The sequence below is a fragment of the Pholis gunnellus genome (genome assembly GCF_910591455.1).
Source record: "Pholis gunnellus genome assembly, chromosome: 19".
NCBI lineage: Eukaryota > Metazoa > Chordata > Actinopteri > Perciformes > Pholidae > Pholis > Pholis gunnellus.
Window position 1 is genome coordinate 14,814,395 of NC_136546.1, and position 12,350 is coordinate 14,826,744.

The window sequence follows — 12,350 nt, forward strand, 5'->3', positions numbered from 1 at the left end:
TCTTGGGGTCCTTAAACAGCTTGAGGGAAGTCGCGTAGTGTTCCCAGAAAATGCCTGAAGAGAATACAGGACCACGCTGGTTGTTTGCGTAAACATATTCCGATACGATATTTATTATGTGTGGTATTCCATACGGATGAAAGCATATTAATGTGTCGTTTATTATAACAGTATATAATATACTATATTAGTATCACTGCAAGTGGTTATCTTCGCCAACAGAGAGCGCCACAGCCACAAACCCACAGCATATAAACATGTTACGTGTCCTGGGTCACTCAGGTTCAATGAACCCAAATTACAGGCCAATAATTTAATATTCAGTTTATCATATTGAAAAATGTAATGTTCGTATTCACCTTTATTGTAACAATTGTATGTACATATAATAAATACGCCTACCACAACATTCAAAATCCTTGAAACAAGGATAGAATATATATTTTAAAAAAATGCAAACTACTAATATTTCGTGACTTCATATCTTCCAATATATACGTCGGCATATTTGGGATCAGCTGATATCAGCTGATATCAGCCCAATAATTTAGTCCCCACATTCCACCAAAAACAAACTATGGTTTGCCCAACTCAAACAAGCATTGCTTAATGTGCTCTTGCAGACAATGTCATACTGTTTGTACTGATGCATGTCATGCACTCAGCTCATCTGTACATGATCACATTTCGAAAGTGTGGCCAGAAATATCACAAATGATCATTCTATTCAATTTATTTTGTGTAGCCCACGTTTAACATCTCACTTACAGTTTTCAGCTTCAGTTTATTAAGTGATCACAATTGAATACTGTATAAGTGAGTGAGCTACTTATGGGTTATACAAGCTTTCTAGGGAAATGTTCAAGCCTTATCAAAAGGAACAACTTCAGTCTTGATATGGTCTTGCCAGTACATGTCTTGTGTGCCTAGGGACACAAGGCGTATATTTACTTATGCTAAAAGATTTCCTGGAAGAGATTTGTTTTGAAAACGGCTGACTTGGTTCACCTTCAGGACTGGTAAGCCTGAGAAAGGAGCCACTGTTTAAAAAATGTATGTCAGTTAGGAAACGTTTTTCCCCCAAAGTCCCCGTGTGAGGGGAAAAATGTATTTCCGTTTAAAAAGTGATTAATGAGTGAGAAAGTTGTATGTGCGATACCTTCAGGGAAACATTGGGATCAGACTAAACAAGTGTAAAAACTAAACATCAATGTGTCTCAGTGTTAGTAGTTCAGATTTATTCTTAGATACCAAGCTCTGTAACACACGTGTCCTCTCCTGAGGTGCATGAGATGTTATGAGATGAGATTATTTTTATCGCGGCATTGCATTACAGCAAAAACTGTATAATATTGCACCACACTTAATAAGCATGTTCACTTGACATATCCACTTTTACTTTTTATATATCTCCTTGGAAACTAAACTCTGTAAAATAATTATGGTGAGCATAAAGTTAAAACATGCACAATATAATATAATCATATATGCCACAGCATCTTGTCCTAACTGCACATCTTTACCTGTTTAAGTGAACAAGATCATCACCTCTGCTGTTACAGGGTCGGACATTAGTTTGACACTATAATGGTTAAGGCTGAGTAGTGTGAAGCTCTAATCTGACCCCAAATCTGTAGTTAAAGTTACCTCAAGCATGGGATTAAGGTGAGGTTGTGTAACTGTGTCAGAAGCCTGAAAGGGATCAGTGCCAGCTAAGATTGTCAACCTGAATGTGTGCTATAGAGAAGCTGACAACAGGAATCATGATACTGTGCAGTATCACCTGATCTTTCCACTCCCTGTTTCTTCTTCTTCTTCTTTTCAGCTAACCTTGAAAGAGTTCTTTGTATGTTGCACAGCCATTATGTCCGGATTTCAAATGATTTCAGAAATGCAATACTATGCACTCCCAATGTTTAAGTCAGATCAGGTCCAACATGTCATTCAAAATGTATGTATAGCAGATGGATCATTGAATCATAGAGGTCACAAATGTGAGCATGATCTCAAAAAGTCAAAATGGATTTTCTGACCATCAGCTCTGAACCAGACTACTGGAGCAGAGAAAATGACATTTAAATGGTTTGCAAAACCCAATCAAACCTGACGAACGCATAGAAGACATTGAAAACATGAAATCTGTAATAAATGGACATTTCTTTGCTACTTGATGAGGTAACTTCTGTCTGCTCCAGTGGAAACATTGCAGATAAGAAGTAAAGAAGCCACAAGACTGCACTGACTGAAAGCCTGTAACTGTAAGGCAGTGATATATACAGTGGGTCTTTACATTTCCCTTGAGGACTTGAGGGTAAGAGGAAGGCGGTGGTGGGGTCTTGGGCTCTATTACCATGGCAACAGGTCTCCATGTAGAATAACAGCTGTGGCACAGAGTGTTATGGCGTTTCTGGCCCATTGCCCAGCAGCTCCCTCCCCCGGCTTTCTTTATGTCTCGTCCTTCACTTTCTGCCCGGGTCCTACGTAAGCTGCTGCACACTGTGTGAATCTTATTACACGATGACGAGCAACACGCTGGGGGCCCAGGGGACCGAGGAAGCCTCCCGATTGGCCGGTGGAAGACGGGCCTGCAAGCGTGTGTGCACACCCAGAGGGAGACTGCCTTACAGAAGAGACAAGGTTCCCATTACTAGAGAGAGAACAAGAAGTAGAGAGTGAAGGAACCCGTCGCAAGCCTCTTTGTTTGTGTTTCAAATCACCTTCCACCTTCCACAACCCTCCAATCGAAAGCGTCGTCTGCGAGGCTCATGTTCAGTCACATTCACGGGCATGCAAAACAACATTTGTAAGCAGGTTTGTGTTGCCTTCAGAAACATGCCCGTGCATTACATTTGTTTGCATATGTGCTGTACATTCTATAAGCTGTATGTCGATTTTACAGTCCTGCATAATTCCCTTTAGGCCTTTCTCAGTTAAGACCTGGCAGCTAATTGTCAGTGTAAAGACACTCTGTTCCCTATGGCACGGAAACTCTATTCGAGATGTCGGCTACATCGGAGCCACTGCAAATCCTGTTTGTATATCTTATTTAAAAATGGACTTTAACAATTGAAATGACTAAATTATCATCACAGGCACACTGTTTGGTTCCCTGTTCTCTGTCTTGTGAACTGAAACCCTTTTATGATAAACAAAAAACCACAAAAAAACAAAAAAATGCTGCTATTTTGAAAACAAGGACACATTTTTGGCATGCCAGTCATGATTAAGGTACTTTAGAGTCCATTCCCACGAGGTGTTAACATTGTTATGTCTTCCCACGTTATACACGTTGCAAAGTCTTAGGACAACAAAGATAATATCTTTGCTGAATGTGAGTGTGAAAATCATTCCCACTTATAAGGATGTGTGATAAAGGCTGCATACACTTTCTGAAGATTTGGGTGAGATTTGTGATGAGTAAATTGTAATTTTTCATTCCAAACCAGAGAGTGCACCTGCAGTTTTATTGACACACATCCACAGAGAAGAGGTGCCAATCAGTGCCGAGAGCTTGTTTAGCGTTTGGTTGAGTTGAAAGCCTGCGAGCTCTTCAGTCTGAGTGGTTCGCGATTAAGACCAAATAGAAAGTGCACCCTACCTTAACATTTAATGAAATTAAATCTCTCATTGCACTCAGGCAGTCTGTCTCCCTCTGTGCTCTTTTGCCTCTGCAGCACAACTGCAAAACAAACAAGGTCACCCGGAGCAGCTCCAATTACTGACACAGAGAAATTGAAGCAAGGCTATCAAGTGTATAGCGAAGGACATTGCTGTCCTCAGGGTTACAGTTTATGGTCCCATGCCGTGAAGAAAATACAGCTGCAGCTTATTGCATTTATTGATGTGCTGAAGGCGACACTTTTCTCATCTGGGTTTTTTGTTTGGTTGGCGTAAAACGTTATCTTGGCTGCTGGATGTGTTTTCTCAAATGTCCACAAGTGCACATTCCAACTCTTGGATTCTTCTTCAAGTCTTATGATGCTCTGAATCACTTTTGGTTTGGAACAAAGAAAGTACTCATCGATTATAATTACAGGTCTTACTTGCCAAAAGCTCAAACTTTCACACCATCCACTGCAGCATCTCTCTGCATATTTGTTCATGTGAGCAATTAAACTGGTTTCAACTGGTTCAAAAATGCAATCCGCCTTTTTCTGGCAGACGATTCTAATAGTCAATAAAACAACGAACAGATCAAATGATCAAGAAATGCCAAATTTGAGGTGTATCTAAAAAAAATCCTTTGAGAGAGATCCGGCATATAAAGCTTTACTCCACAGAATTCCCAATAAGATCACTAAATTACAACCAAATAAGACTTTCCATCTGTGTACTGCTTTAAAACAAGAGTTAATACATTCTTTTAAAATGTAACACATCTAAAACTCTCATAGTAAAGACAGACAGATCGGTTTTCTCTGCGAGGACATTTTGTACTCAAATGTTTACGTGTTATGTTCTCCACCACCCAGAGGGTTGGAACTGAGGCAACGTTGCCTGCGGTAAATTTATGTAAGACAGTCTTGATGAACTTGTTGTGAAGGAGATACAACAGATACAACAGATACAGGTAGAGGTGAGTGGAAAACTGTTTTATTGTCAAAGCTTGTTGGGTGATTGAAAGAACAGTCAGATTTCACATAGAAACCAATTACAGCATGTTGACACACAGAAACGACCAAATGTGGCCAAACGTAAATGTTGCATACAGCGTCACATTTCCGTTTTGTGTCAAAATAACCCAGCGAAGTTGAAAAAGTGGACAGGAACACTTAGAAACAGTGTTAAGAAATGCTTTCGCTCGATAGAGCTCCCACACATTTAACACCAATAGACAGAATAAATAATCGTTCGTGGAATAAACAGAAGAACAATTGTTAAGAATTTTCGCTCCACACGGCTCGAAATACAGATGCACTTAATCAGAAATACCCCCCCCCCCCCCCCCCCCCCCACGCAGGTGATTGGACTGATTCACTCGTCTGTAACTTTAAGATATGAATCTGTCTAAAGTGCATCAAAGGACACAACTTGTGTACTTGTACACCTCTCTATACAAACCTACTTGATTTTTAGCCCCAGGAGCTTTAGGCCCAGAATACCTGAATTTTGACAACACTTTGAAATTTAGCAGAAAACTAAACCCTGATCGATTTGCAAAGAAAAGCTGGTGGAAACGTTAACAAATTCACAAGGCAAAATTCAGAGTTTGTTGAATAGATTTTTGCTAAATGTTTGCATCCAAACAAGTTGTCACAGGCCACGTTGTTATACCTGACGGCAAACTTCCACTGACAAACTGCTCTTCGCCACAAATCTTCAAGCAGAACAACGAGGAAAGAGAGCACAGCTGGAGTAGATAAGACAGGAGCGGGGGACGATTGTCTAGCCCGCACTGACCTTGACATTCTGAAGACACGGTAGCCTTGTGCCAGGCATGCAGAGCCCTTCTGATTCTACAGAGAGAAGCGAGAGAACGACTATGTACAGGGCAAGTTTCTCTATTCTCTTTGGTGAGTCTTTACATTATGTACAAAGAATACGGATATTGTGGGCCCTCAGTTAGCACGAGCCATGCGCGACTCTGCGCCAAAGAAGTTGAGCATCGTCTGGACAAGCTCTGGCAGATCGTAATCGTGCTTCCAGCCCCAGTCCTTCCGTGCGTTGGAATCGTCGAAGTTCATTGGCCAACTGTCAGCTGGAAAGAAACGGATATAAGAAAGACTTACTTAACGTGCTGGTTTCGATTTACAGCCTGCATCAGTTTCTGATTAAAGTCAGCCTCTTTACCTTAAAGCCAGATTATTCAACTTTTTGAAACAAGAAACAAAATGTGACTCAGCTAAATACACTCAGAGGTTTTGCTGCTACAGCCGTACTTAGTAGTTTATGGAGGCTAATGTTGGCTAACTTTAAATAGTGTAAATGAGGTTAGTTTGTTGACTTTGTACTCTACATTTCAGCACGTCAGTGATAACAAATGGTGATACATTTAAAGCAGTTGACTCAAGAGAATCTCAAGAAATGAAGGTCAAATGTATCAATTCTCTCGTATCTAGCACTTGTGGCCACATCTTTCAGTATGTAAGCAACAAAAGGAGACATACCGATGGCCTGCCGTACGTGGTCAATGTCGTACGTGATCTCCAGCTCGGGCATCTGCTTCTGGAGCTCCTGGGCCAGTTCCTTGGGGGTGAAGCTCATGGCGTTGATGTTGTAGGTCCTCATGCTCAGCGTGTCAGCCGGCGCCTCCATTACCTCCAGCGTGGCACGCAAGCAGTCGTCAATGTACATCATGGGCAGCCGCGTGCTGTCTTCCAAGTTGCACTCAAACTTGCTCGTCTTGATTGCATCGTGGAAAATCTGGACGGCATAGTCTGATCAGAGACAGAAATAAAAAAAACATCATGATTATGTGAGTTCTGCTGAACCTTAGTGTAACAAAAGGAAAAGGTGCAACAGTCAAAACATCTTGTGAAACAGATTTTACGAGTGAAGGGTGTGTTCGCTGCACAGACAAAGTGAAAATATGAAGACAAACCTAGTGCCCTAAAAGTACAAGCTTCAACAACGCTCTTGGAATAAGTCAGTTACATAACAAACATGTGACATGACGGGAGCGGTACAGGAATAGACAACATTAAAGTTGAAACCTTATCTCAACCGCATCTCTCTCACCTGTTGTGCCGCCCCCTGGCACGGAGTCCGCAGAGATGATTCCTGGGTAACGGAGACAGCGGAAGTCCAGGCCGTAACGGTGGTGGTAGTACTGCCAAGGAAAAGAGAGGAATCCTTTATTGATAACATAATGAAAATATGAAATGGGTTCTCACAGCATATACCAATATGCTGCAATAAATGTAACAATTTAAATGTGGGAAGAGAGGAATAATGCCAGTATATATATCCAGAGGAGTGTGTGGTTTATGTGGCGTCTTGTTTTGGAATGACAAAAAGAAAGAAAGAAATCTGAGATCTAACCTCTCCCATCAGCTCAGCGTGAACTTTGGAGACACCATAGATGGTGCGAGGTCTCTGCACACAGAGATCTGGTGTAGGGTTGCGGGGAGAGGTGGGACCAAAGGCACCGATGGTGCTAGGGACAAACAGACGCAAGCCGTGCTCCGCTGCAATGTCCAAGATGTTGTGAAGCCCTGAGGAACAGACAAAGAAGCATCCCGTTAGGACGTCACACTTCACCTACGTGTAAGGGAACGATCTTTTACTCGAATTACTGTGACCTTTAGGCCCCATAAAATGAAATTAGCAAGTGCTTACCGGTGATGTTCACAGAGCGCGCCAGGGCTACGTTCGCCTCGCCAACAGCACTGAGGAGAGCGCTGTAGTGAACCAGCCAAGTGATGCGGTTGTTCACCACGATTTCCCGCAGGTTCTTGTAGTCCAAGATGTCCGAGTAGATGAAGGGGCCTGCCGGGGATAACGGGGATTTAAGTATTTATGAATCAGCGGTTCAACTCTTATTGCATAAAGTATTTATTTTGAAGTTATTGTATCATTGTTAAGCAAAAATAGATATATGTTGCTTGTGTTTCAGGGCCAATGCCAGCTGGTAATAGATCTGTCCTTCCCCTTTCTTGGAAACATTTCTCAAACAGCTCTTACGGTGTTGATGAATATTTCTTTCCTGTTACACGTATACCAGTTCAATGTTGTTGACAGCTCGAAGCCGTTACATCCATTACTTCTTCGTAAAGCTCATTGCTGGACATTAGCAGAACAAAGTCACCATGCGTCACATATTGATTTAGGGATATTTAACAACGTAAAAACAGGAAAATAGGACTTCCTCTTACGCATGAAGGAAAGAAAATCAATAAGAACCAGACAGGCTTTGTTTGTTCTGTTATTTGGCAATAAAGCTATGACACATATGTAACACATTAACAACCTTCATCTCCAAATCCTTGAATTTGTAAAGGGTTGCGGAATTAGTCGTAGATACACTCAACAAAGGAACACAACTTTGTGCATTTTGATGTGACGAAATGTGGGGTACTGCTGCTTGAGGGAGAGCGACTGTTGCATCTCCACCACATCCGCTAGTGGAGATGTGCTATACAGAGAGCAGAGGACAATTGTAAATTGTATCAAGTCCGACTTTTAACTTTTTTTTTTTTTTTTGCTGGCGGATTCACGGGCCACAGATCTGGGTGTTTGACACCCCTGTTCCAGACACAAAAGAAATATAACTGCATGTTCATGACATCTGGGTCTTGTCTCTTGAGGGTGAATGCACTTGAATGGATGTAATGTAATCAGATACACCCTCCTGCCATCTGGCCTGTTTTGAAATGTTACTGAATCTGATTAATTTCAGACTACAGGTTCTAATACAGCACAGAATACAGGTTGACTCACCACTGTGGAAAACGCTGCTTGGGGGTTTCCTGATGTCAGACAGAATGACGTTGTTCTTCCCATACCTCTTTCTGTGAAGCAGGAAGTCACTGTTATATAAATGTGTCACTGTTATATAAATGTGATTGGCAGTTGGCCATTTGCCAGCTGTCAGCAAACGAAGTGTGATTTGTTGGCAAACAAACTAATTAGAAATCTTACCTCAACAGTTTGGCGAGCCCCACACCGAGCTGCCCCAGGCCACCTGCATAACAGGGAGAGAGAAACACTCTGTGTCATCACACCGCACAAATCAGCTAATAATCAGCAGTGCGGGTCTCCATGGAGACTGAAGTAACTAAGAAGAAGAAAAAGAAGGTCAGAGCACTACACGCCCACACTTTTAATCTTCATCCTTTTCTATGTTCATCTCCAAACTTGTTAAAAATCCTGGTGGTCTTCAATCTCCGCAGAGCCTTCATCTTAACTTCCATGTATGATCGAAAAAAAATTGCAACAGGACCTCTTGTCTAAAAGGACTGTGCTCTACGATGTTTAACAGGTGTCATAAAATACCAAAAAAACAAAACGTACCTGTAATCAGCACCTTGGGGTGGTCTGTTTCTGAGAAGGACACGGAGTGGAAGCTGGCATCAGAAGTCACCTGCCGAGGGGAGAAGCTGATGTTGCGTACAGCCACTGTTAGGGGCTGACAACCGCACCCCGGGGTGCTGAGCAGGGCCTGCTTGGCCACCTTGCAGAGGGTTCTGATGACAGGCATGCTGGTATCTGCGGTGGGAAAAAGGGAGTTCACACTTTAGGGTGACATTTGTCAAATTCCACATGCATGAGTGAAAATCGGGTGTGTCAGGAAAATTCTCTTTATTTTCCCACAAAATCTATTAAAGCCACATATTTTGTATATGTTTGACTGCCATCATCTGGTGGCCTCTTTAAGTACATTTTCTGGCCAAAGCATATGTGTGAAGAAATGTGGGCTACTCTCCAGACCTCAGGCGCCAAGAGACAGACAGACAGAGGACCGGAGGACAACAACTGGCGCTGAGGGAGGTGAATTCATTAACTTTCTTTTAAATGCATCTGCTGTAAAACGGCAAGAATTGAAAAGAGACGACGAAAAACCACCGGGAGGCTCGAGAAAATATCCCAGCAGGGAAGACACGTAGGCTTCAGTTGAATGCAAATGACAGGCTATTGTTTCCAAAGACGCGCAAAGGAGCACTCGAGCGCATATCCCCAAACACTTTAATCGAGTGCACGGACTGTGTAAATGTATGCATCACTCTAGAAATGTATTCCATCATGTATTTAACTTGTTAGAGTATCAGGCAACTTTTAGAAAAGATGGAAAACTGAGTCAGCACATTGAAAGCAGCTTCCAAAAGTGCAGCCTTCTGTCATTTAACAGCGGAGGCGGTTTAATCCAACGAAACGCAGCCTTTTTCTTCATTTCATCATCACTGAGCCGCCTCGACTTTTGCACAACACATCATTTCAGAAGTGGACTTACCGAGAGCGCCGAGAGCTTCCACAAAAAAAGGGAAGAACGACATGAATTTGAGCGTATTTATATGGCCCTGCCTTCAACGAGAGCCAATCAGGGAGAGCGGGGCGTACAGTAGCAAAGGAAAACAGTGCCATGATGTGGCAATATTTTTTGGAACGATTTAGGAAACTTGAGGAATCGTGTGTCTTGGGACACCTCATACAATAATTCTCATTTGAAGTCAAATGATATCATGTCATATTTACAAGCTTATTCTTATTATAAGGGAGATCTAAGCATCAACAGTAAAGCTGAATGTTTCAGACTATTTTGTGCAAAAACATAATCGCCCTTGTTCCGCATTGCATGACCCCAGCCCTCCTAAATACTAATAGCATGTGCAATTGACTGGTGTGCCAACAAGGCTTGACGTGCATGTACGCAGTTGTGTAAGGGGGGCTCAGAGCTGGTCCCCTCTGTCACCTGACGCGGCCCGTCTATGTTCCTTATGAGAGGGTTGCCGATCTCCTTTTCCACGTGGACTATGGTGGCGAAGAGCATCCTAGCGAACTTTACGCATTTTTTAAAATATAAATGAGTGAGAGCAACCACTATTTGAGATACAACGTATCTTTAAAATGGGGATATGTGAGACGCGGTCAGAACATCCTGACAAATGAAAGCATGCAGGCCAGCGCGCCGGAGTGAAGCTGCCTCCCGGCACGCGTCCCGGGCTCAATAGCCTACGTCAGCAGTCTGGTACCTCATATAATTGAGAAGGAATATTTGCTTTGGCCAAAACACACATTACAATTTGGCAACAGCATATTGATAAAAGCAGCACGTGATCGCGGTATAGACAAATAGAATATTGATAAATCAGGTTAAGATTATTTAATAGACATTTAAGTATCTATATTTAAGCCGACTAATAAAGGAAACGGAGCAGTTTACTCACCGGTTAATCTTCGGGACCAAACAGTAGAAAACTCGGGTCTGACTTGCTTTGAGAATTAGATGCAGTTTCCTCCTTTGGGCTACAGCGCTCTCAAGCGATGCTTGTGTTATCTCTGGCTAGTGTTGCATCAGCTTCGCCTTCGGGCTATATATCAGCGGCATCTGGTTTCACTGGAAGCCGGCTTTCTTCGGATTGGTGGAGAGTCGGAGGTGCGGTCCTCCCTCACAGACCGCGCCCACTTGAGTCAACGACACCCAGCGCCTCGCTGCTCACGTCCTCAGCCTGCCTGCAGGTACTATTCCGTTCGCTACTGCCGCTCAAACCTGAGGCCACGAGTAGCTACCTATATATAGATATATATTTGTTTCCTGTTTATTCGTAAATTCTGTGTATGTAGGCCGAGCAACGAAAAACCGGAGTCAAATTCCTTGTATGCGTACATGGCCAATAAAGCTGATTCTGATTCCGATTCTGATAGGCAATGACTAATCAGTGATGGAGCCTTTGATGATATACAAAAATTGCCCGTAGGCCATATTTTATATTGTATTGTATTGCATTATAATATGCTGATTCAGCTGCCTAATGGGCTACTTGTTCTATTGAATATTTAAATAGCCTGCTTTGTCAGACAAACAGTCTTAACCCCAAATATATACCACAGCTATTACTACGACTACTATATATTACGATAAAATATATTATTTTATTTATTTATTTGTTCATTTTTATTGTATCAACTGTCTCACTGAGCTTTTATTACCTTGCTTTTGCTGCTTTATCTGTCACAGCACTTTGTAAACTCTGTTTTTGAAGGTGCTATGTAAATAAAGTTATTATTATTATTACTACTACTACTATTACTACATATGAAGCGATAGCTTCATAGATAAATTACAGGAGCGATAGGGTCTGCCCAATCAGCATGGTAACCAGTGTACAGTGTACCATGTGTTTCTATGAAGCAATAGCTGCTCTCAAGTTCAAGAGGATGAATCTCAAATGCAGAAATGAGGGAAGCGATGTCTCAAATTAACTTCCAATGAAGCAGTAGGCGTGTTGGTGGATATATATTTTAACCTGTCAACATTTTCCAGTTTTGCTTTCCAGCAAACTAATGAGCACATCTCTGGCAAACACAATTTATAGTGGTGCTTTATCAATTAATTGACATATGTTACAATCAATACAGTACAGGATATACTTTTTGTCAATATTTGATCCTAGTACTTCTTCTTTCCCCACTGAAAGTCGAGGAAAAGCAAGAATGACCTCACAGGCCTATACTGCAGGTATAAAAGGCCTGTACAAATACTGACACACAAGTCAATGAGTAATTTAAAAACAAGGGACAAACCTGATGCAAACAAAGATTAGCAAACTAAATTGTTTGTAAAAGCACACCAAATCATTGTGGCTGCACTGCAGGGTTTGTAACATTACAGGAAAAAAGGGAGTGCCTCCTTGATTTGAATGCAACTAAATGAATCTATGTTTATCAAGGGAAAGGTATGATGTGTGCACACA

The 12,350-nt window shown here is 41.9% G+C and overlaps 1 protein-coding gene across 1 annotated transcript; it reads right to left on the bottom strand.

Annotated features, from left to right (window-relative positions):
* Window positions 1-4,953: 4,953 nt before the first annotated feature.
* On the bottom strand, window positions 4,954-10,956 carry tdh (L-threonine dehydrogenase). Its single transcript, XM_079180852.1, has 9 exons — window positions 10,824-10,956; window positions 8,953-9,147; window positions 8,581-8,623; window positions 8,380-8,450; window positions 7,279-7,428; window positions 6,982-7,154; window positions 6,679-6,769; window positions 6,108-6,377; window positions 4,954-5,698 (listed from the first exon to the last, which is right to left on the bottom strand). Exons 2-9 carry the CDS (start codon window positions 9,137-9,139, stop codon window positions 5,559-5,561), a joined length of 1,125 nt encoding a protein of 374 aa, XP_079036978.1. The 5' UTR covers window positions 9,140-9,147; window positions 10,824-10,956; the 3' UTR covers window positions 4,954-5,558.
* Window positions 10,957-12,350: the final 1,394 nt, after the last annotated feature.